The sequence below is a fragment of the Lycium barbarum genome, chromosome 2, assembly GCF_019175385.1.
Source record: "Lycium barbarum isolate Lr01 chromosome 2, ASM1917538v2, whole genome shotgun sequence".
Classification (NCBI taxonomy): Eukaryota; Viridiplantae; Streptophyta; class Magnoliopsida; order Solanales; family Solanaceae; genus Lycium; species Lycium barbarum.
The window spans coordinates 117,519,603-117,545,134 of NC_083338.1; the positions used below are offsets into that span (position 1 = coordinate 117,519,603).

At 35.6% G+C, this 25,532-nt stretch overlaps 3 protein-coding genes across 3 annotated transcripts; 2 read left to right on the forward strand and 1 right to left on the reverse strand.

Moving 5' to 3' along the window:
* The first annotated feature begins 8,364 nt into the window (after positions 1-8,364).
* On the forward strand, positions 8,365-9,123 carry LOC132628791 (NAC domain-containing protein 96-like). The gene has a single exon (XM_060344557.1). The coding sequence runs from the start codon at positions 8,365-8,367 to the stop codon at positions 9,121-9,123; it is 759 nt and encodes a 252-aa protein (XP_060200540.1).
* A 3,521-nt stretch (positions 9,124-12,644) lies between these two features.
* Positions 12,645-14,360, forward strand: LOC132628792 (NAC domain-containing protein 101-like). Its single transcript, XM_060344558.1, has 3 exons — positions 12,645-13,218; positions 13,985-14,065; positions 14,287-14,360. Exons 1-3 carry the CDS (start codon positions 12,645-12,647, stop codon positions 14,358-14,360), a joined length of 729 nt encoding a protein of 242 aa, XP_060200541.1.
* A 564-nt stretch (positions 14,361-14,924) lies between these two features.
* LOC132626893 (uncharacterized) lies at positions 14,925-23,202 on the reverse strand. Its single transcript, XM_060341922.1, has 5 exons — positions 22,910-23,202; positions 17,286-17,485; positions 16,319-16,420; positions 15,347-15,398; positions 14,925-15,270 (listed from the first exon to the last, which is right to left on the reverse strand). Exons 1-5 carry the CDS (start codon positions 22,998-23,000, stop codon positions 15,158-15,160), a joined length of 558 nt encoding a protein of 185 aa, XP_060197905.1. The 5' UTR covers positions 23,001-23,202; the 3' UTR covers positions 14,925-15,157.
* Between the last annotated feature and the right edge of the window lie 2,330 nt (positions 23,203-25,532).

Genomic DNA, 25,532 nt, shown 5'->3' on the forward strand with positions numbered 1-25,532 from the left:
ATCTCCGTATCCCCGTCACATATCACATCACAACATACCGCCATACACAGCATAACACCAAATATATGTGGAACCCGACCCTCATTAGCGAGTAGCTCGGAGAACCATAACACAGCATAACTCCGGAGTATATCAAAATGCGCACGATAACAGAACCGGCCCGGGAACCGGCGAAAGATATAACAAAACGCACGAGCAGAGTCATGAGTAACCATATGCATAAAATCATTATCATAGACTCAAATATAAGTAAATGACCATACTTGAAATTTGAAATGATAATCATACCAAATTCTTTCAAAAGTCGTCCGAATTACATAAAGGAAAGTCACGGGACCCACGGACGGGTATTTTCCCGAGTCGGGCCCACTTATGGAAAACATACTCATTATAGGCCATGCAAACTCATACGAAAATATCAAAACAATCCGAGCCTTTATGTGAAATATATGGCATTCAAAAATTACGAAATTCTTTAAAGTGAAAACCTTTTTGTGCAAAGTTCGGAAAGCGATTATTTCAAATACATAAAGGTTCATATTTCATCAAATTATACATAAGAGTGCCAAGGAACATATACGGATCATAACATGCTCGGATTTAGAATCATAGGATTTCCCTAAAGGCTCGTAATCTAGCCTATCCAAAACTAAGGCATGCCAAAAGAAGGAAGGTTGGAGCTTTACATACCTCGTACGCACTCCAAGATAACCAATCTAAAGTAAATCCCAATCTACGCCTCGGGCTCCCCAAGGTCTACAAATATGCCAACGAATATCCAATATTAAACATAGGCACTTAAGCCATTCATTCCAAACTAACATTAAATTCTACAGAAAATTCGGCAGCATTTCCCCTGTAAATATGCCAACCCGAGAATTTAACTCGCTCAAAATCAACAACAACAACCACAATAACCAACCTAGCAACTCCAATAACCAATCCGAAAGACAATATTACATTAATACTCTCTTTTTCATCATTCGACAACTTTTCAAATATTCAATTCAACGGCTTACCTTCAAGCCAACATCAACGCCTATACATTCAACTACTAACCCAAACCCACACTAACAACATTCAAGAACATTCTAAGTAATTCACATAATATTTCCAACGATCCAACAATTTCTCCAAATTGGGCCGAAAACAGCCCCAAAAACCGAGAGCAGCCCCTTTACCACATTCCTCATTTTTAAGTCATGATTTGTATCAACAATCCACACTATAACGATATAATTCTCATAAATATAAAGATTGCATTAATTTCACAAAATTCTCCAAATCAGTCCGCAACATTCACCATATCAATTTGGGACATTAAACTCTCATTTCCAAACTAGAATTCATAACGACGACAACTAAAACACTAAGCGATATTGATTCATCCTTTGCCAAACATTGGGGCTATACACGGCCACACTACACACATATACGTATATTGATGATTTTTATTCTCTTCTCCACTCTACAACAATCAAACATGCTACAAAAATTTTATTCATTAACCCAATCACACACCCATTTACACGGCTAGCTCCCCAAGCACACAACCCACTTCCAACATACAATATTTCACCAATTTCATCCATATTAACATACCAAAATATGCATAAAAAATTTATAACCCATAAAACAATAGAAATTCTTACCTTTGTTCTCTACTCCACAAGAAAGTTAGGGTTTGTGATTTACAAAAATGGATGGTTTGATCGCTCCAATAATGCTTCCACGCTACTTAGGGACCTCCAAATAGTGGGTTAACACCAAGGAATTATTTTTGGGAAGGCTAGAAATGGGGTTGGATTTTTCTCCTCTTGGCCGTGAACAGTGGCGCGTGAACAGTGCCGGCGTGAATAGTAGCGGCATGAACAGTGCGCGTGAACAGTGGCGGCGCCGTGAACAGTGCGCCGCCGTGAATAGTCCGCCGGGAACTTCTCTCTCTCTAAGCTTGAGAGCTCCTCTCTCTATCTCTAAGTTTCTCAAGTTTGAAAGATGATAAATGAGTTCCTTAGTCATCAATTTGACTTAAATATCATGCCTACTAATTGGACACATGTCCCACTCATGGCTTGAGCCAATAAAATTTGGCCACATGTCTTGATGGGGCCCACACGACCACTAGTGCCTAATTAGTGAATAATTAATTTTTTTAATCCCCACTTAATAATCTAATCATGGTTAATTAATCCCTAATCTCCATTAATATTTATACACTAAGTAAAATTTATAAGCAATTCATGTTCTAATAGAAATCGGAAATTAAAGATTTCTACTTCGTGTCCGAAAATGATCCCGTCTTTAACTTGAGTCGATTCTTTTGCGAATAACTCGGCGTATAAAATTACGGGATATAACACGCTGTTTTCATGCCCATAGGTAGACAGGGAGGTGATCCAAACTCGTAGAGGTTTTCAACAGATTTACAGGAGCACTCCATTACTCCGGAGGTGCTATTTGGTTCATTCTTTTGTGTAAATATAGATGTGTATATGTATTTTGGGTACGACGGGGTCTTGTCCCGTCCATGTGTGGGTAGTATGGTCTCACGATGTTACTCTTGTATATGTATTATCGTTTTGATAGCTGAAAAGCTTATGTATATAAAAGTAATTATGTTTTCAAAGGAAAAATGGTTGTCTTATGATTATGAGCATATGAATAGTAAAGAAGTGCATAATGATTATGATGAGTAACAGAATGAGTGGTGCTTGGTGGTTAGCCCCGGGTGCCCGTCATGGCCCCTAGTCGGGTCGTGACACACACATGAGACCATTTCGAAGACGCATCTATTAGAACCATAAAATATCTGAATGACCCACAAGATGGGTGAATAGGTCCACATATATCCCCATGTATATGCTCTAGAAAAGCAGGGGATTCAACATCAACTTTCATTGGTGATGGCCTGGTTATCAATTTTCCCTGATGACAAGCGACACATGAAAATTCACTACTTTCAAGAATCTTCAGGTTCTTAAGTGGATGCCCATTTAAATTTTCAATAATTCTTCTCATCATTATTAATCCAGGATGACCCATTCGGTCATGCCAAAGCACAAAAGTTCCTGAATCGTTAAACTTCTGGTTTATGATTGAGTGCGCTTCAATTGTACTAATTTCTGCATAGTACAGGCCAGAAGACAAAGTTGGTAATTTCTCCAAACATATTTCTGGCCTTAGACATTCTTTGTAATAATAAGATATTCATCATTTGTTTCATTTAATGTCTCAACGTGATACCCATTACGACGGATATCTTTGAAACTCAACAAGTTTCTTGGGGATCTAGAAGAGAATAATGCATCTTCTATAACAAGTTTCGTCCCCTTAGGTAGAAATATAGTAGCTCTTCCGGAGCCTTCAATTAATTTCGAATTTCCAGAAATTGTACTAACATTTCCCTTTTTCTTAAACAAGTGAGAAAAGTATTTCTCATCTTTGAATATGGCATGCGTTGTTCCACTACCAATCACACAAATATCTTCATGATTGGTCACTGATCCAAATAATATTTGAGGATTTTCCATATATTCTTCAAAACGAAAGAATAGACAAAGTAAACATCGAAGTAGATATTATAATTAGATAAAGCATTACACATGCTTTATTACATATATTACTATTAAACAAAGCATTACACATCATTTACATAACTATAGAAACATAACCACATTAGCTAATACAAACGACATGTATGAAATATCTAAGTTATTACAGATTCATCACCGATCAGATGATCTATTTTCCCTTCAGGGTGTTCAAAGAAATCTGCCACATCTAAATGCATGAGTTCAACATTATCTTCAGAAATGAAGTTTTCTTTTTCATTCTTTTCGGCCTTTTTGAGGGAGGCTTGATACAACTCAACTAGGTGCTTTGGCGTACGACAGGTACGTGACCAATGCCCCTTCCCTCCACATCGGAAGCATTTATTTTTTGAATTTTTCTTTTGCACAACTTCATGCTTTTCCTCCTTCTTTTTACACTGCTGGTGATGAAGGGTATTATTTGGTGCAATACGAGAATCATGATTAAAATTCCTTCCTCGACCACGGCCATGACCACGACTGGGGCCACGACCTCTTTCACGCCTAAAATTGTGAAAGTTTGCCTCATTCACTTCAGGGAATGGAGCAGTACCAGTAGGTCGACTTTCATGATTTTTCATTAATAATTCGTTATGTTGTTCAACAACTAAAAGATGTGCAATGAGTTCAGAATATTTCTTGAACCTCATTTCTCGGTATTGCTGCTACAGGAGCATACTGGAGGCGAGAAAAGTGGAGAATGTTTTTTTCCAGCATATCATGCTCTGTAACATTTTGACCACATAATTTTAACTGAGAAATAATTTTAAACATTGCAGAATTATATGCCTTAATAGATTTAAAATCTTATAGCCTTAAATGGAGCCAATCATAATTTGCTTGTGGTAGTATGACCATCTTCAGGTGATCATATCTATCTCTCAGATCATTCCACAGTGTAAGAGGATCTTTAATCGTGAGATATTCCATTTTCAAATTCTCATCAAGATGATGGCGGAGGAATATCATTGCCTTGGCACGGTCTTGGTCTGATGCCTCATTTTATCTTTGATGATGTCTGCCAGACCCATCGCATTAAGGTGAATCTCGGCATCAAGAATCCAAGACATATAGCTATTGCCGGATATATCCAAGGCTACAAATTCACGTTTAGTAAGATTTTCCATTAGTTAAGGGAAAAAGAAAGTCAATACCTTCGAGGCTTTTAAAGTATTTGCTCGAGATAACAGAGTCTCGTGCTGATAACGTGGTATGGAATAAAGACTAACTTAACTTATAAAGAACAAAAGATACAAAATGATCAAATAGGTAAAACAGTACGTAATACTATTACTATTGCTTTTGTATTAATATTGCTTCTTGTTGTTTCAACATTACATATGAGCTTCCTATTTATAGGAGCAAAATACAATGGATAAGTAACCAAGTAGACTTGGTGACTAATCCATAAAACTTACACGTATGGATGTCCAAGATAAGCACAAGATAATATCTTGGCGCATAAGATAATTAATGCACATCCACTACTTGGGATATTTACAACATAGATCTAATTTTATTTATAAATAATATTTCATTTTGTGTCACAAACACCAAATACTTAAAAAATAGATTTTATTATAAAGGAAGGATAGAGTTGAAAGTTGAATTTTCTTTATTATTTCCTTATTAAATTTTTAATTCCTCAACATATTAAAAAAAAATCTAATTAGCGCATAACGGTTTAGTTACTTGGTCAAACGGAGTCAAATCTCTCTCTCTCTCTCTCTCTCTCTCTCTCTCTCTTTTATTTTTTTTTATTTTTACAAACAATAGTTTAGATATCGGGAAAGAGTAAAAAATGCCCTTAAACTATGCGAAATTGAACAAATGTGCCCCTATTGTTACTTAATTGGTTTTAAAGTTAAAATGGAAAAAGGGTCAACAATAACTCCATCGACGATATCTTAAAGATATTTTCTGATTTGAAGCAATGTAAAAAAAGTTTCTAGTTTTATGGCATTATGATTGTTGTATCTTAACTTTAAAATGAAGGATTATATCAGCAAATGTTTATCCTACTTCAATTCAGAAAAAGATTAAGAAATAAAAATATTTTCAATTTTATTAGCAAAAAGAATTTTATCGTTATCTAGATGAAAATTAATGATGGATTTACTATGATCTTATATATATGACCTATATTATCAGTTAAAAAAGTACATAGGATAATTTTATATTAATTGATAAAACGAGATTATGAAGAAAACAATTTACTTCCCACTTCTTTTAGGAGTATTAGTTAAAGGGATTTTAAAAGGAAAGAAACAAGACAAGGTTTCTTTAAAAATAATATTCTTACTAAAAAAATGTGTTTTAAAAAGAGAAGAAACAATATGTTTCTGAGGAAAAAGGCAATATTTTTTACCAATTAAGTAACAATAGGGGCATTTTTGTTCAATTTCGCATAGTTTAAGAGCATTTTTGGACCAAACTATGAACGAATGGTATTTTTGTTCAATTTCGCATAGTATCAGGAAATCTTTAGAGTTCTGATGATTTTTGTATTGACCTGTTTCTAGAGTCCAGTGAGCAGGTGGTGTCAATACTTTCAATTGATTTAATACAATTTATAACTTTTTCAACAAAAAAAGAATTCAAAGACAACAAAGACAAACTATAGTTTTATTACTCGAAATCTGTAATTTTTTAAGACGAGCTACCTAGCTAGCTCAGACAACACTATCAATAGGGAGAGTTTTAAAGAACCATATTGAAGAAAATTATGATTTTATTTGTAAATAATATTTCATTTTGTGTCACAACCAAATACTTAAAAATTAGATTTTATTATAAAGAAAGGATAGAGTTGAAAGTTGAATTATTACGTCTCAATTTTATAATTAATTTAGCTTTAATTGCAATAATATTCAAATTTGGTTACAATTGAAATGTCTAATTGATTTATGTGTAAGTTATGTCCACAATTGAAAGACTTTTGGTTAGAATTTAAATCAATCAATAACAACATTTGCGAAAATGATCACCGTTCAAAATCCCTCTTAAGTTGGGTCGAGACCTGGTCAAAATCCGAGTGACCCAGCCCATGTACGCGTTAAATAGTTGAAACCCCTTTTTTCATTTTTCTTTCTTATTTCCTTATTAATTTTTTAAGGAATTTTTACTCATTGTAGCTTCTTTTAAGACATAATTATTAATATTAACTACCCTTTTATTTAATTATATTTAGTAGCTAATTAACTTTTTTAAATTACAATTAGTAGCTATATCAAAAATACATACCCAAATGCATATATCTTTCTTTTTCCCCAATCACTGCCCATTTCAGATTTTTCATTTTTCAAAAATCCTAAAAAATCTCTCTCCCCTTCTCTCAACCACCACCGCCACGGCCGCGCCGCCCCTCTCTCTCTTTTCTCATTCTCCCTCTGTGCTCACCCCTCTCTCTCTTTCTTTTCACTCTATCCGGTATTCAAGGACAGAAACTTTTTAGTCAACAAATAGAACTTTCTTAAGAAGTGCCTGAACCTGAAATGGACACCAATATCACTTTCACCTCAAAGACATTTAGATAATTTTGATTTGCAAATATCAGACATAGAATAAACTCGCATACTCAGGTGTTTGAGTGGCTTGAGATGACACACGATGCAGACGGCGGCAATGAAGACTCGGCGAGGAAGAAGAAGATGCAGACGACGATGGCACGGATCTGGCCGTGTGTATTTTTTGTGGTGGCGGCGATAGCACTGATTTTGAGATGGTGGCGGAGAAAATGACGTGGAGGTGGAGAGATTAGGATTTTGGTGGTGGTGGAGAGATTAGGGTTTTTGGTGGTAGTGGTGGAGAGATTAGGGTTTTTGGTGGTGGTGGTGTCTCAGATTAGGGTTTTGGTGGTGGTGGAGAGATTAGGGTTTTTGGTGGTGGCGGTGTCTCAGATCTGGCCGTGTGTATTTTTTGTATTTTTGTGTGTATTTATTAAAAACCAAATACAAATACATTCAAAAAATCTACATCTCACAAATACACTGTTTCTGAATGTATTTGTCTTTGTATTTTTTTAGTGTCTTTTGATAATAGCCAAACACACTGTTTTTAAATGTATTTGGAATGTATTTGAATTTTTTTGTCTTGTATCTGAATGTATTTGTTGAAATCCATTCAAAGACACGAAAATTTCAATGTATTTGGCTTCATATGTAGTTGGAATGTACACAATGTATTTGAAATACATCAAAAAAAGCCACTGAAATATATCAAAAACAAAAATAAAAATAAATCACTAAAATACATTAAAAAAAAATCACTGAAATACATAAAAAAAAAAATCAATGAAATACATCAAAGCAAAAAAAAAAAAAAAAAATTAATATTAATATCTAATTTAATAGCTCCATCCTTAAAGGCTAAAATCAAGGATCCTGTTTTTTTTTTTCCATGTTATTTGTTGACACACGAAAACATACATTATTTTGTCAAAATATAGCTACAAATGGTGTATTTAAAAGGGTATCTACAAATGGTAGGAAACTATAATAAGGTTTTACTAATTTTTAATTCCTCAACGTTCAAAAAAATTTAATCTAATTAGCGATAACAATTTAGTTGGTCAAACGGAGTCAGAACTCTTTTTTTTTTTTTTTCTTTCCCAACAAAAGTTTCCATATATGCTTTTAGAAAAACACGTTTCCAAACAAAAGTTTCCATAATGATTCAGTTACGTAAAAATCTGTCTATAATTCTCTCCCTCCTTTCCCTTCTTTTCATGTTCTTTCCATTATTACTGTTGAGAGAAAAAAAAAAAAACTGAGGCATGGTGAATTTTAAAGAGGGTTTCCGTTTTCGTCCAAGAGATAGAAAAGGAGTTACTTTCTTGTTGAGATTCATTGCTGGACAAGTTATGAATGATTCTGGTTTTATCACCACCAATGTTGATGTTTACGGTAAACAAGAACCGTGGCAGATTTACGATCATGGAGTAGCTTTCGGGAATGATGATGGGGACAACACTTGCAGTCAGTATCGCTATTTCATCACGAAGCTCAAGAAGAAAAACAAGTCCATGTATAATCGCAATGTGGGAAAGAATGGTCGTTGGAAACAACAAGACAAGGGAAAAGCAGTTGGAAAGAAGGGAGGACAAGTGATTGGATACAAGAAGAGCATGAGTTATGAGAACAAGAATTGCAATCTTGAAACATATGGGCATTGGTTGATGAAAGAGTATCAACTCTCTGATGCTATTAGTAACAAGTTTAAGGATGAGGAGCGTAGAGATTGGGTTCTTTGTGCCATCAAGAAGAAGAAGACACGAACCACTTCTTCTTCTTCTATTGGTCTGAATTTGGAATGTGCAGAGAAGATGATTAAGAGAATGTTGCAAAGAGGATCAAAACAGAGTATGTATCAAGTTAAAGAATTCTTGATGTCCAATATTGACGAGAGTGAGAAAGGAATGCCTGAAATTGAGCAGCAGATTTCTTTTTGGAGCGCCAATGCATTGAAAGAGAGTAACAACCAACAACAAGCTGAAGAGAAATTGCAGATTCTTGTGCTAGCGACCCTATTTTAGTACAACAATAGCAAGACGATTCTGCCCTTATATTTAATTCCAAGGATTGGAGGGTTGGTGAACTTTTGTTGCTATGCAGTGAAGGTCTGGACGAACTGAGATTCTGTTATCTAGTTTATGTAACGCTGCCAAGAAATTAGTTGTGATTCTTAGCACTAACTGTACCACACATTCAAAATTTGTTTATACATAACACCAAATTTTCAGCTTATTGGAGTTTCATAAATCCGATGATTGATTTGAAGTTTATCTTTTAGCTATTAAATAGCTTACAACATGAACTGTTTGTTTCCCTTCTTTTGTTGTTAGCTGTGGGAGTTGAACGGTTAGGACTAATGAGGGAGTCATTGTTTAAGGAGTGAATCTAGATGTACTTAGGATAGTAACGAGTGTCTGCCAACTGTTTGATGTGAGTCTTTTAGTTAGCAGTATAAGTATATGTGAAAGAAATAACAGTGTTTAATTCAGCAAAAGCAGTTTAGTTAAGGAGTGGCTACATTCAGCTTAATTGCATTTCAAAATATCACAATATATGTGATGGAGAGGTAAGACACTGAGTTCCTTTTTTCAAACTAGTATGACAGAACACGGATCGAGCTAGCTCACACTTAATTTCACTTTGCCAAAAAGGTCACTGAGTTCCTCATGTACCCCTTATTCTGTCACTGTTCTTCTTGAGCTGCATACCCGGTTTCAGTTTGCACTGACCTTGCTAATTGGTGTTTGGGTGCAGGACTAGCTTATTTTTCACTTCACATCAGTAAAAAGATTTCCCCTTAGATCATCTTTTGTAGTTTACTTTCTTAATTAGTGTTGCAATAAATATAAGTTCCAAGGAAATAGTAGACGGAAAAACAAGAAAGGGAAGTTGCTTAATGCTTCATGGTGAAAGGTCAATGCATGTGGAGAATCTGTAATTCTGCTTCAAAGTATTACCATTACTTCAACGTGTGTCTTCCAAAGCCGCATATGGGACTAGGAGGGGGGCTAATCCATCTCCATATGACCATATCTAGAGGAGCCGTATGAGCCTGTATGGTGGATATTGTGGTTCTTTGGTGTGATTAAACACAGACAAACTGCAAAGGGAAGATCGCACGCCATAGCTTAGGTGTGGTTGTGCATCTCCAAGGTAGTTAAATAGAGGTATATAACGGGAATTACAACTAAATAATGGGAAATAAGTTCAAGAAGAGTGCAGTGGTTATGACTGAAGAGGACAGGAAAAGTATGAAATTGACGAAATACTGGGCAAGTACAATGAGTGTAAGAATAGGGGAAGGACAGAGCAAAATGCTGTGGTTTACAAGAACTAGGAGTGGTCTGATTTTCCTTTATTGCTTGAAGTTTTCAATTTAATCTTATAATTTTTATTTGTTTTTCTTTTGCATATGGGCAATTGGCATGCTTGGCAATGTTTTATTAGTGCAACTATAGCATGCAAATGAGATTAATAGGAAAAACAATAAACGACTTTAAAAAATGGTTAGCTCGGTTCTGGTTATGCAGTCGGACAGCGTTGTGGTTTGCTGCAGGCTGAAGAGGGGATTCATATGGGATAGGGAATCCACATCCATCCCCATATGAGGTGAAAGCATGCTAAACTACAGTGGCTTAGTTAGTTCAGTTGTTCTTACTCTCTTCGTTTTTAACTTTTTCGTCTACTGCTTAAGGAGGTATACATGCTTCATTCTCTTCCATCCTCTTGTGCATTTGCTTTCATGGTAGGCATCTCTTCCTAACTGCTAAAGTTGATTTGCTAATTATTTTCCTTGTAGGACTTCATTGTTCGGAGGTACGATGGAGAGGTGAAATTCTTTTTGCAGTATTCCAAACTTTCAGTCCATTTCTATATCTAAAGTTTTGTTTGTATCCCCCTTAGGATATTTAATGCTAGTCATCTAACTCTTACCTGTTTTCTAATTGAAGTTGATTATCACACTATTGCTGCTCTCTTTTTACTATTCCTTGTGTAGTAGGAGCTGAATCAGTTGATCCCATGGCTTTTATAATTGATAGATGCCTAATTTATTGGTCATAAGTGGTTTTTTCCATTGTAAAAGACCCTATGATCAGTTCCAATGCTTATCTCATGATATCCTAACGTAAAATTTTGGAAGAGATCTAAAACAAACCAGAGGGGTATTTTGATGATCTTTTTTGTGCCTATTGTTCGATATTCTTTCTCGCATTTTAGGCCTTTGCAGCTTGAACTGTTGCTGCAGCTTTGCTAGCACCAATTTGTTCATAAAGGTCTCTGATCTTCACCCCAAGTATTGTCTTGAAGAAACCTGTTCCATTGTTGCTGCCTGGAAAATCAGCATGTTTCAACATTTGAGTAACTCCACCACAGAACTTTGTGGAGAGACTGCTCAAATGGCTTTCAACATAGATGAGTTCATCTAGTCTGTCAAATTGGCCATCCATTTCCAAGACAGATATCTATTTAACATAAAAAAATCAGACAGTGAATAAGAAGCATATTGTATGATTGTAGCAGGTATCCGGAAGAATTAGTCGAGGTTCGCGCAAGCTGGCCCGAAAATCACGGTTACAAAAAGAAAGAACCATATTATATGATTGAGTAATGAAATGGACCATTTTCAGCAACAAAAGAATTTGGACACAACAAAATTAAAATTTCAGCAAAAGTTGCAGTACCATTCTAATACTCGAAATTTGTAATTTTTTTTAGACGGATAGTTAGCTCACTTAGATAGCACTATCAGCCCTAGAGAAAAAAAATACACAACAAATATATGAGAATCGTGCATTTTTAATTTGAAAAATGAGAGTTTAAAAACTATATTGAAGAAAATTATGATTAAATATATTTTTTAAATAATATTTCATTTCGTGCCATAAACACCAAATACTTAAAACTAGATTTTATTATAAAGAAAGATAGAGTTGATAGGGAGAAAGGGGATTTTCTTTATTATTTCCTTTTAAATTTTTAATTCCACAACATTAAAAACAAATCAGTTAATTTGCCAAACGGAGTCACAACTCTTTTCTAATTATTTTTTGTATTAATAATAGCTAAGTTAGTTTCATGAAACGAAAAGGAAAAATGAAGTATGTTATGACAACGAATCACATGAAGCAAATGCTTACCACTTCAGATGTGCTTATAATTACTGCAATATGAGTCAAGAATATTCTAGCAAGGGATATTCAACATTAAATTGAACCAGAAATAATTAACTCCAGTACCTTAATTTTTTGTTTTTTCATCTGTTAGTACCTTAAATTACTAACTCCAATATTGACACACAAGAAAACTGATTTTTATGTTTAATTAATTCTTATTGAACTAAAAAGTTTCCAAAAAAAAAAAAAAAAAAAATCCATACACGCTTGCTTAGAGAAAAACATTTGATTAAGAAATAAAATTTCCATATATAAGTGTACTGCGAGTGACTCAGAAAACCTGAAAACTTTGTCTATAAATTCTGTCCCGTCTTTGACCCTTCTTCTCATATTATTTTCATTGTTTGAGAAAGAAAAAAAACAGAGGCATGGAGAATCTTGAAGAGGGTTACCGTTTTCATCCGACAGATGGTGAAGGACTTACTTTCTTGTTGAGATTCATTGCTGGACAAGAGATGCATGATTCTGGTTTTATCACCACTAATGTTGATGTTTCCGGTAAACATGAACCTTGGCAGATTTATGATCATGGAGTACCCTGCGGTGATGATGATGATGATGACGATGACAGCGATTGCAGTCAGTATCGCTACTTCATCACAAAGCTCAAGAAGAAAAACAAGTCTAAGTATAATCGCAATGTTGAAAACAGGGGCAGTTGGAAACAACAAGACAAGGGCAAACCGGTTATATACTCATCATCATCACCCGTAATTATTGGATGCAAGAAGAGCATGTCTTACGTGAATAAGAATTATAATCGGAAAAATGGGAATCGGCTGATGAAGGAGTACGAGCTCTCTAGTGTTATTCTTCAGAAATTTGACGAGGATTGCAGAGATTATGTGCTCTGTGCCATCAAGAAGAGACCCGTTACTAGTTCCTGTCATTCCGAGACTTCCACAGTCACAATCTTGAACAATTTTCCTGATGAAGTAACTTGTAATTCACACTTTGAATCCGAAACCACGGGTTCGTGAATTTTCAAGAATCACATCAGGCTGTGGAATCGAATAGTACTGCTGACGAGCCGTTACAACTAGTGAAGCCATATGATGCAGGGGACTATATGCAGAGCAATACATCAGTAAAAACAGCAATGTCACAACCCCAATTAGGTGTTGAATGGGACAAAAACGACTTGGAAGACCTAGAGGGGATGTTATAAGATATGCAACAGGACGACATGAATATCGTTGAGCCGCTATTAGCAACAGAGGCCTCTTACACTGCCATGCTCAATTTTGATCAGATATTACAAGGAACCTGAGGTTGTGTAAATGGAGACCATTTGTTTTGCTTATTTGCTGATGTGGAAAAAACTGTAATATTATATAGACATTCTTTAACAAGCTGTATAAATCTTTTGTAGCAGATGATTGAGAATTTATTAAGTCCCTTCCTTCTTTTGAGTTGCTTCTTCATTAATTTTTTGTACTTTTATATGTTGTAGTATTAGTTTATTCGAAAAGCGGAAATTTTCTAGTGGAATTATGTGGTAAGTCATTCTAATCATCATGTGCTTTTTAGGTGTATGATAAAATGCCAAAGTCAATTTTATTCATATATTTGCACTCAAAAGTCATATAATAATGGCGACTATTTGACCAGGTCAATGGGTTATTGAATTTAGACGAGGTCTCGATTCTTGAGACTATTTGACCCATATTAACTTAGCAGGTGCCTTTTTTGTTTGTTTGTTTTTTAGCATGTGGTACTACAAATAGTTCTTCTCCTGAAGTTTTGCAGGTATTAAAGTATCTGAGTGATACTTCATTCTCTTCCATCTGTTTGTGCATTTGCTTTCGTGGTAGCTGAAGTTGATTTGCTAATTATTGCCCTTTGTAGAGCTTCATTGTTGGGACATATGATGGAGGGGTGAAATTCTTTTGGAAGTATTCCAAACTTTCAGTCCATTTCTATATCTCAAGTCATGTTTATATCCCCCCTTAGGATATTTAATGCTAGTCATACTTTTTCATCTAATTTTAACCTGTTTTCTGATTGAAGTTGATTATCACACTAATTGCTCTTCTCCTTTTACTATTCCTTGTGTAGTAAAAGCTGAATCATGGCTTTCGTGATTAATAGATGCGTAATTTATTCGCCATAAATGTTTTTTCTTCATGTAAAAGCTCCTATGATCAGTTCACAATCCCCTTGACATTTTCCCTCACAAAATGCCTAAATACTTATCCAAGTTTTATAGTGTTTCTGACCAAGGCAAAATGCTCTGTAGGAAATAGCAGCTTGTTTCTAGGATCAGTTCTTTTTTTCCCTTTCTCGGATTTTTCATCTTGACAAACATTATAGCAACAGTCACGTTGCTTTTTGGTAGTTCTACAATGCATGACTGCCACTATAACATACATGGTGCAAATTTTCCTATCTCTCTTGGCGTTATAATCTAAACCTTGGCAGGAGGAAAATCTGATACTCTTTTTTTTTTTTACAGCTGTATATATTAAGTCCTTCCCTTCATTTGAGTTGCTTCTTCATTAAATTTCTCTACTTTTATATGTTATAGTAGTTTAACTGATTATCCTATTGTGCACTACTGGAAGCAAAAACAGAAGCAGCAAAAGATTTATAATAGAAAGTAAAACGAAAAAAGAAATAAGCCGACAGGAAGAAGAAGCTTGCAAGGATGCCAGAAATATAATTTCTAATTGCTCGTAGTATGACAGTCATAGACTGTAACTCGATAACGAGTTATATTTGCAGTACACCAGCTCAATCACTTGTTAAAAGTACAGATTTTCCAGCGAACACCCCCTAAACACCGATTGAATCAGACATAAACGAAACAACAAAATGTTGGTCATCTCTGGCATGATTTGTCTCTTCTTCATTTTTTGCAGTTGTCGTCTGATGCAAGCGTTTAAGAACCTCCATGGCGAAACAGAAGAACTGATCTATACAGAGCAGCAACATGCAAGAAACAGATGAACGTGATAATCAGATCATCCAATAAACCTATGATACCCAAAATCCCTACAAAAAGAGAGGAAGAGTAGTCATAAACTGAACAACGTGATAGACATTATCAGAGAGAATATTCAACCATTACCTTCTGGGATAAGGTCCACGGGGCTAAGGACGTATATAGCACTTAAAACTACCTGCAAATTACAAGCTTTTTAGACAATCTATGTAAGAAATAGAGTCGGGAAAAGATGAATGTTTACGACTTCCATACCTCAGCATAGGGTTCGATTAAATTCACACACACTTCCCCAAATTAGAAGTTTTAACTGTGCCAGTTGCTAAGGAGAATTAAATTCAAGCCGACTACTATAAAAGGCTTCCATTCAGGGGAGGATACAGGGTGAGGTGCCCTAATTTTCATAAGATCGGACTGTCAACTCCTAAGAAGAATGGTCAACACAACCTTCAACCAGTACTAACTATTCTTCTAGTGCTTAATAAAGTGGCAATTTATAAATTTTGTTATCAAATATATCAGTAGTCTGCCAGCTTTTAGAACCTTAAGTAAACCAGGATCTGTCACCTTCAGATTTCTATTACACATCATCTAGGAAGTTTAACGCATTTTACAAGAAGTTTAAGGTCGACTATGATAAATATCCATTTCAGCTTAATCTAATTTGAACGCGACAACTGAAATCACATAATCCTCATGGCTTGCACATCTAATTTATTACACAACTCCCTCAATGTTTCCAACTAGTATCTACATCATCACCATCATTCTGTAATGATGTGGCATGCAGACAGCAGAGATGTTCGCCAGAAATGCTTGAGGGAAAGCAAACAGATCATATCCGAATAATAATGTACAACTATGCTTTGCTATATAATCACGACAAAAAATAACATTGCTATGCAACAAAAGCATAGATCTTGCTGTTAACTGAGAAGATCCAGAAAGTTTTGAGTAAGAAAATAAATGAGATCAAATGGAGCTGCTCTACACGGATAGATCAGCTAACTCTCTAGAAAAGGAAACAAAAAATAAAGAAGTACAGAGAAGAGAACTGGAATGACGATCCAATAGATGGTGCATAATTGGGTACTTAACTGCCAAATAGACACGTGCCCTGATGACAAACGGAAGAGATCTTTGAGGATCTGTCATTTCTCGCAGTAATCTCCGGAGGAGAAAAGGAAGATCTTGCATTCTCTGTCAAAACCAAGATCATACATTATCTTTCAGCTGAATTCAACATTTGTGGTCAGTTTACATGTTAATAAATACACAAGGACTAATGAGTTTTAATTCTTAATAGAAAGGTAAACTACATGGGCTGATAACACAACATATTTCAGGCAAGTTGTTATGGGGTGAAAAGCAGTGCTAGAAAAATACAAAACCCCATAATGGAGTATAGACAAAACATATTTCAGTAAAGTTGTACGGAGCATAGAATTAGAATCTTAATGGACCTTAAATCAGTAGCTAACTCCAACCAAATCGAAAAATTTATGCTCCTTAGATCTCCTCTACTGGTTCCTGTAAGGATGAGAATAGCGACCAGTGCATTATTTTTGGTCCCATCACTTTAATGCCCCTCATTGGGTAACAAGCCCACGCCACTGAGCTCAGCAGTGACCAGAGCATTATTCTTTGAAGGAGACAAAAATGGCTATGCTTTAAGCTCATAGCACTGCAAATTTGTTGATAGATCTTCACATACATAAATACAGAGCTGAAGCAGAACATATTCAAATTATTAGCCGAGTATACTAGTAGTCTGGTACAATGGTCCAACACAAACTCACACTAAAAAACCAGTTTCCAACTAAATACTCCTAAAATTCAAACTGTACCTGCTTCAAATTGTTCAAGAATCCCAATAATTTTAGAGACAGTTTCATGACTGCAGTAAACCCAAGAGAACAAATAAGATTCACCCCCATCCCCTGCCAAAAATGAAAATGAACGAAGCAGAACGGGGAAGTTCCTGAACAGAACAGTAGTTGCTGATAAAGAGTGTAGCAGTGAATCATGTCAAAGGAAAGATATGCATAGGTAACAAACGAAATACCTGGAGAAGGCTATTGGCACGTTGGCCAAAGTGGCGGTTATATTGTTCAACTCTTCGTAAAACCTCAGGAACTTCAGGATCTCGATGCAACCCTGATGCAGACTCACTAGGAACCAACAAGGTAATCGGACGGCGGCATAATGGACATTTACATGCTTGAAGGGCGGATCCATGATCCCAAACTTGTAGAATACAGCTAGCTGGAAAGGAGGAAGCCAAGGTAGAATTTCAATACATATACTCAATATTGTGAAGGAAGGGGAGCCTTGGCGTAACGGTAAAGTTGCTGCCATGTGACCTGGAAGTCAAGGGTTCAAGCCGTGGAAACAGCCTCTTGCAGAAATGCAAGGTAAGGCTGCGTACAATAGACCCTTGTGGTCCGGCCCTTCCCCGGACCCCGCGCATAGAGGGAGCTTAGTGCACAGGGCTGCCCTTTTATACTCAATATTGTGAAGAAAGTTGATATCTCCATTGCCAGAATGAACACATTACTACATTAGCACATTCACACTGAAAACTTTTATTCAACGCTAGTGCATGATGCTTTCAATTCTAAGCATTCTTAATTAAGTTCTTTTTTAACATTTTAGTCGCACAAAAGTCCCTTAGGCAAAGTATCAGTAGTCCAATTACTTGACAACCTGATCATAGACTAGAAAATACCAACAACAACAACAACACACTCAGTGTGATCCCACAAGTGGCATCTGGGGAGGGTGGGGTGTAGGTGTATGCAGACCTTACCCCTACCTTTGTGGGGTAGAGAGGCTGTATAGACTAGAACATACCATTTCAAGCTGAATATAGTTCTACAAAGACCAACCTGTTGATTCAATAACGCACCAAGGCTAATGTCCTTGGCTGCAAAGGGAAACATTACTAATTCATTTCCTCTTTTTTAACAGGAGAATCCTGATTACAAGAGACATCAGAATTCTCAGACCATCTTCACACTTCACAGAGCCCTAGCCCTAATTTTTTACAAACTCTGACCGGCTACTGGACTTCAGCAATTCCTAAGGTCATTTTTTGCCCTTCATTAATAAGATTTTATTATTAAACAAAATAAGCAATCCCTAAGGTCCTCAATAGACGTGAATATAGGTTTTACAAAACATACTCTTTAACTTGAGGATAACTCTTGACAAAACAAAGTCAAAGGAAGAGGAGGAGAGGACGAAAAAAACAAAAACAGCATCTACTAAATGACTGGGATGTAATCAGATTGACTGAGTTCCTCAGGATTCTGGACAATTACATGGGCCATTTGAGCAAGTGGACAGATATCCATGCCCATGAAATAGCAACAGTAGAGGAGCTTTCACTGTAAAATCTGCATATAAGGTTTTAAACAGCTCACTACACCACCATGGGCCCTGGTTATGGAAACATATCGAAGCGGAAGGTCCCTTTCAAAGTAACTGTGTTTTGCTGGTTAGTGGTTAAGCAAGATGTTCTGATACATGAGAGTTTAATGAAGAGACGAATGCCTCCATGTTCATAATGCTTTTTGTGTGGCAGGACCAATGACACAGTCAGTCATCTTTTTCTCCATTGCCAGGTGACCAACAGACTGGCAAATATTTCTGAGTATCAAAGGTCTGAGTTGGGTAGTTCCTAGAGATACTGTGGAACTGCTGGCTTACTGGACAATTTAACTGCAGGAGCAAGTCAGAAGAAGTGGTGGAGTAATTATTCCAGCATGTATGTGGTGGAGCTGTGGCTGGAAAGGAATTCCAGATGTTTTGAAGACTCAGAAATTCTGAACAGAAGCTTAAAATGAAGTGTATATTTGTGTTTCACTTTTGGTGTAAAGAAGCTTTAATACAAGATGTCGAGTCCTTAGTTGATCTCATTGGGTCCTTGTAACTGACACGAGACTTTGTCTTTTGATTTTTGCTTTCCTGTCCGTTTTGGAAGTCTTGCATCTTAGGGCCTGTTACTCTTAACACTACCTTTGTGCTGAGATTTACTACTTAATTAGTGAATTCTGTTACCATCTCAAAAAAAGAAGAAGACAAAAACAGTGTCAAACCATATCAGGCCAAGAAGCACGAGCTATAATTGGGTAGCATTTAGAAACTTGATAGTCATTTATAGGTTAAAGTATTTTAAGGGGAAGTTATAAGAGATACATCAGAGAAGAAAGCCAACGAACAACAACAATAACAACATACCCAGTATAATCCCACAAAGTCAAATCTGGGGAGGGTAGAGTGTACATAGATCTTACCCCTACCTTGGAGGCAGAGAGGCTGTTTCGATAGACCCTCGGCTCAAGGAAAAATAGTTCAAAGCAGTCCGGGAAAAGAAATAACGGAAGTGAATAAGCCAGAGAAGAAAGCTAACTATTTCAAGTATTATATTTGTAAGCAGCAACACTCGATGCAGTTAGAGTACTAAAAACAAAGATTTGCAGTTCTAGTCATCTAGTGTCCTGCTAAAATAGACAATTAGGCTTTTCCTGCTCCACATCTTAGAATTCTGGTTACAGAAAATAATGTCCAAACTGCTGGCAACTAACAGTTATTCCCTCAATCCAGGAAACGTGATCCATTTGCTATATATATATATATATAAAAATAGAAATTTTACATCCACCATGATTTTCTAAAGTAAAGGCTAGATATGGATCTAGAAATTTCGCTCAAGATCAGGTGATTTTTAAAAACTGAAACTCAAAGATTGGTAAATTTTGACACTCATCTCCAATCAAGTCTCAAATTTTTGGGAGAAGGGGAGAATTTGTCTTTCATGCACCACGCATTACTTCAGCTTATTATCTTTTTAAGTAGGATAAGACAGTTTAATGCATTTAATATTTTTGTAACTGGGTAAACCAGAAAATTCCCCCAATCACATGCCCTATACAGTCTCCACTTACATAGCCCCCCAAGAATCTAGATTTTGATACAGTCCGTGTAATCCATGAAATGTGCTACGACTTATACATCCCAGTCTCTTTCTACTTTATAGCCCACATTAGTTACTGGCAAGAAATACACTGCAAGACTGGCAAGAATTTCTAACTTGGTTTATATTCAATAAGCAGAAATGTGCCAAATAATATCCCGTTATTTTTTTACCTTATTCCTATAAAAATCACTGCAATAGGGAAAGGCCACTAGCAGGATTTTTAAACCCGTCTCTGACAGGATAAACGGTCACAAGTCTTATTGCATATCTTGCAAAGTTCACTCATTTTCCTGCCTCACTGTTCATCCACCTCAAATCTCTCAGTTCAGCGGTATCGTCTTAGATAGGTAAATATGCACTCAATAAGATTATGAGCTTAATTTTAACGGACAGATACTTCATCTTATATTTATCCAATTGGAAAAATTTCTCATCTTTTAGGATATGTGAAGCTATTAAAGAGGCATCTACACCAGCTGATCGTACTCCAAGATATGTCAATCATCCTCATACAAGGCAGCAGGTAGTACAGGATCTTGCTGCCACGCTTTCTTCAAGAACGAAAGCTATAAAACATAGACTAAATGCATACAAGTTCTCTGTGGTTATATACGTGGAGACCTTATAAAGAACAGGTGATTTCCTAATAAAACTGAAGCATAAAACAGCAAAATGCACCTACTGCACAAAGTGCTTTAGTTTCACATGTCTGTCAAACAGGGATTTACCTATGTTGCTCCGACTCGGGTGCGGGTACCCGATACATGAGTGGATCTAGTCAGATTCTTCATTACATAACTTTTAGGATTTGGGTATGGATTTGAGTGTTGATATGGGTGCTAGGATACGGCTAATAAATGTATATTAAGAGATATACAAGTATCTACTTCAATTAATTAATGTTCCTGCACTAAAAATATAATGAAATTTAATTCCTTATAAGCACCTAAAATTGTATTCGTAACATATATGTAAGAGCAAAGCGTCTCATACTTTGTATACCTAATTATATATATAACATAAATCAAAATATCAAACCAAATACCCAATCAACGTATACTTCTTGGTCACAGATGTAGTTAAAGTACTCTGAGTAAATTGACCACATCTGGTGGGGATCCCACACCCAAATCATGCTAGATCGACACGGGTGCGGCACGGAGTTTGAAGGGTTCGAGCAACATAGGGATAGAAACACGATGCAGGAGCTTATGTTTAATAACTCCACAGCAATTCTTTGTTTCTTGCACATCATTTTCAGTGAAGGCTGAAAATTCCCATCCTCCGTCATTGTGCATCTAAAGGTATTAGTGCGGTTGACATTAGATGATAGTTGGTCCCCATGAAAAGACGTTCTATATAGTGAATGAGATGGTTTGAGGTAGCCTGTCATTCATTGGCATCTGTGACTTGAGACATTAAGTGATATTTCAACATGTGAAATGTTATTATGTAAGTACATGAACCTTTTTTGATAACTTCGTTTTGAACTTGAAAAGGAAGTTAAAAATCATGATTCTGATCTTCTACCTATCTGTCCTTCTCTGCAGATCAAATTTCTTTACAAACTATTTGTTTTGAGCTAACTCAATTTTTTTTTTTTAAAAGCAAAATGTGAGCTACCTCAGTAGTTTCAATTAGTTGTCTTTTTTCCCTCCTTTTCGCAGCAAAAAGACTTTATAATTTGCTTTCTCCTCGATCCAGATCATTCGACAGACTTATTCAAACCTATTAACTTGAAACCTACCGTTTAAGGTCATAAGACCTCAGCATGCACGGTTTTGTACCATCTTCTGTTAAGATAGCATTCCACTCGTGACACCTCTCTGTTCAAATTCACAAACCAGCATGCTACTTGGCTCACTTATGGATATGTTAAGTTCTTAGCAAGTATCCAAGGTGTCTTGGAAGATCTCGCAAAGTGTACTTCAGTTAGACATGCATGTGTCAGATGAAATTGCTTAGAGGACATCACACACAAGGAAAAGCACTAATGGGAAGGAAGACTACACGGAGTTGACTTGACGCACCATTTAGCAGCGTGTCATGGTTTCAGCACCATATCTTAATTACCAAGAATTATGCATCAGGCTCACTTTACAGTCATCCAACAACTCTAGTTTAGCTGCTCCTAGATACACACAGCACTCACATTCATTCTTTTTGACTTAACATTTATTCCAAACTCTTTGTCTTTTAGTAAGTATTTATTAATAAAACAGGTCATTCGTATAAAAAGGTACATTAGCAAAAATAGACACTCCCATGTATACGCAGCGCTGGCACAAATAGCTTGACACTAACTATGCGTTTATATCCATTTATGAGTTGAGTTGCCCTAAATTTTTTATATACACACAACGACAACAACATACCCAGTTTAATTTCACCAAAGAAAAAAACTGCTTAATTTCCCAATATAAGCAAGTGGATCACTCACAATTTCTCAGCAATCCCATAGTCAATCAAGAAAAAAGATCTTTAAAATGTACATTTCAAATTGAAAAATGAATTTCTCAACAAACCCATGGAAAAAATATGTAAATTTTTCCATGACAACAATACAAGAACTGCTTAATGCCACTCCCAATTATTCATCTTTCTCCATTTCTCATCAAGAAAAACAATTCTTCAACTCTAATTTCAGGTGCACAATACTAGCAAGTAATAAAGACCCAATAAAATAAAAGAGAGATATAAAAGCTAACCACAAAACCAATGGGAACAATTAGCTTGACAAGGGACTTGAAAAGTGCCATGGCATACTGAACAAACATCATTGGCTGGTGGTCCATCCATTTCTTTTTTTTTTATACAATCACTAGAGAATTATTGTAGTGGGGTTTGAATAAGCATCAAAGAATGTCAATTTGAGACTTGCAAAACCTTAGATTTTGTGATTGCTTTGCCGGTGTTGTGTCTCCTAATTTGCAAATTGAAGCTCTATTCTTGTTTTTCTCAACTAGTAAGAATCGATTCAAGTCTGAAAACAGAAACTTTTATTCGAATTTTACCCCTAATTCGTTAGAAAATACATTTTGCTCCCTTTAGTTCAAGCTCAAACTTCCGTAAAAATTTGCAAGTCCGCAACTTAAATGACCCAATAAAAATCAAAATATTCCAAAAAAAAAAAGTTGTTACCGAACTAACCTTAACGCAGCAATTTGCTGCGTTATATGGGTTAACTCCTATTACGCAGGAAATTCCTGCGTTATAGAGGTATATAACCGACCCCATCGGCTTCTTCCCCACTATCCCCCATATTTAATTTTTTTAACCACAAAACGCCATTAAAGGGGAAAAAACTCCTTTAATTGATTATTAATTGTGTAATTAGAAAAATATTGTAATCTCCTATTATTTGCTAATTATATAATTGTTAATTTATTATTTGTGAAATTGTTTATCCATGTTAATTGTTAATGTGGTAATTAGTTATCTAGTGTTATGTGTTAATTAGTTATTAATTATTAATTAGGTAGTTAATATAATTTCTCATTAAATAAATTAGTTCGTTATTACTTTAATTGTAGTTAGGAGAATAATTAGTTAATAATTGTTAATTAGTGATTAGTTAGTTAACACAATTCTCCGATAAAGGATTAGTAAGTTAAAATAATTTCTCGTTAAATAAATTAGCTATTTAATATAAATTTTTACTTAAGAAATTAATTAATTAAGTAAATTTTAATTAGATATAATTATTTACAATAATATAAAAAAGGGCAGCCGGGTGCACTAATCTCCCGCTATGCGCGGGGTCTGGGGCAGGGCCGGACCACAAGGGTCTATTTTACGCAGTCTTACCTTGCATTTCTGCAAGAACAATAATATAATACAACATAATTCTCATAATTCACAAATTTTGAATAACGAAAGATAAACGAGCATCGTTAATAAAATTTCACTAAAGGAATAATTAGTTAATATAATTTTTTGATAAAGAATTAGTTAGTTAACATAATTATCCGTTAAATAAATTATATAATTTTAGTTAATTAAAAAATTAATTAATTAAGTAAGTAATGTTTAATTAGATATAATATTCAAAAAATATAATACGACATAATTCTCATAATTTACAAATTTTGAATAATGAATGATAAACTAAATCCTTAGTTTAAGATTAGTTATTTAACATAACTTTCCATTAAATAAATTAGCTATTTAATATAAAATTTTAGTTAAGAAATTAATTAATTCAGTAATTTTTAATTAGATGTTATTATTCAAAAAATATAATACAACATAACTCTCATAATCCACAAATTTTGAATAAAGAAGGACAAACTAAATCCTGAATAACAAATAACTAACTAAATCCTGAATAACGAACGATAAAGTAAATCCTTTGTTTTGGATTGAACATCAATAATATAATTTCTCTATAAATGATTAGTTAGTTAACATAATTTCCCTGTAATTTCAAGAATAATGAATAATTTAGTCTGTATAGATACGACATCTCAATGGATCCCAACGTTCACTCAGGGCCCAACGATAGATCAGTACCTGCTCTGCAAGATGATTATTGGTTCGAGCTATTATGGGGTGATGTTATACAGATAGGGATGTTGCTTCATCCCTGAGGCTGGATATGGCGTGGACTCTTTTACGCGAGCGCCCCTTACCTCCCCACTACAGCTGGGGCGGTGCTGTTTTGACATACCTCTACCGATGTCTATGCCGAGCGTCTATTGGCGATTGCAGTGATGTGTGTGGATTTTTTGCTCTTCTCCGGATAATATTTTAAGTGTGTGTTACTTTATTCTAAATATACCTCTTGAAATGACGACTAAAAAATCACTTTTTTTATTTTCGCTTTCAGTTATGGGTGTGGGATAGGATGCTGCCTTTTCAGCCCGTACCTAGGTACGATCTTCCTGATGAGATGCCCTACGCGAGGAGGTGGACGGCAGGGTTTGACCAGGATATGAATATTCACCTCAGTATTCTTCTATTCCGAGACCAGCTTGATCGAATGACAGACGATGCGGTAAAATTGTTTAATTTTACATTATTACTTTAATCATTTTATTTTCTACTTGTTGATTACTCATTTGTAGCTATATTTTATGCAACTATTTTTATGGACGTCGTACGCTAGTTTTTTGGATAGATTACCAGCCTTTTGAAGGGCTGGTCAGGCCTTGTGGATGTCGCGGTGCCCAGTGATACACTTGGACATCGTCGAGGACCACATGCCTGACTGCATCTTACGATAGTTTCGGCATCGATAGAATATACCCCCCAAACCCCGGGCGCGCGTTCGTTATGAGCTCTGGCGCTACACGCGAGACGATCGAGTTCTGACTTTCATGGGTGTCCAGC

What these genes read in the sequence shown, in the direction of transcription:
- LOC132626893 (XM_060341922.1), bottom strand. Translation starts at nt 23,000, where the DNA reads ATGGATGGACCACCAGCCAATGATGTTTGTTCAGTATGCCATGGCACT. An exon ending in TTGTTCCCATTGGTTTTGTG is followed by an intron (nt 17,486 to 22,909) that starts GTTAGCTTTTAT and finishes CCTCCTTTCCAG; the next exon opens with CTAGCTGTATTCTACAAGTT. An exon ending in CGTGGACCTTATCCCAGAAG is followed by an intron (nt 15,271 to 15,346) that starts GTAATGGTTGAA and finishes CTCTTTTTGTAG; the next exon opens with GGATTTTGGGTATCATAGGT.
- LOC132628791 (XM_060344557.1), top strand. Translation starts at nt 8,365, where the DNA reads ATGGTGAATTTTAAAGAGGGTTTCCGTTTTCGTCCAAGAGATAGAAAA.
- LOC132628792 (XM_060344558.1), top strand. Translation starts at nt 12,645, where the DNA reads ATGGAGAATCTTGAAGAGGGTTACCGTTTTCATCCGACAGATGGTGAA. An exon ending in TTTTCCTGATGAAGTAACTT is followed by an intron (nt 13,219 to 13,984) that starts GTAATTCACACT and finishes TTTGTTTTTTAG; the next exon opens with CATGTGGTACTACAAATAGT. An exon ending in TACTTCATTCTCTTCCATCT is followed by an intron (nt 14,066 to 14,286) that starts GTTTGTGCATTT and finishes TTCTGATTGAAG; the next exon opens with TTGATTATCACACTAATTGC.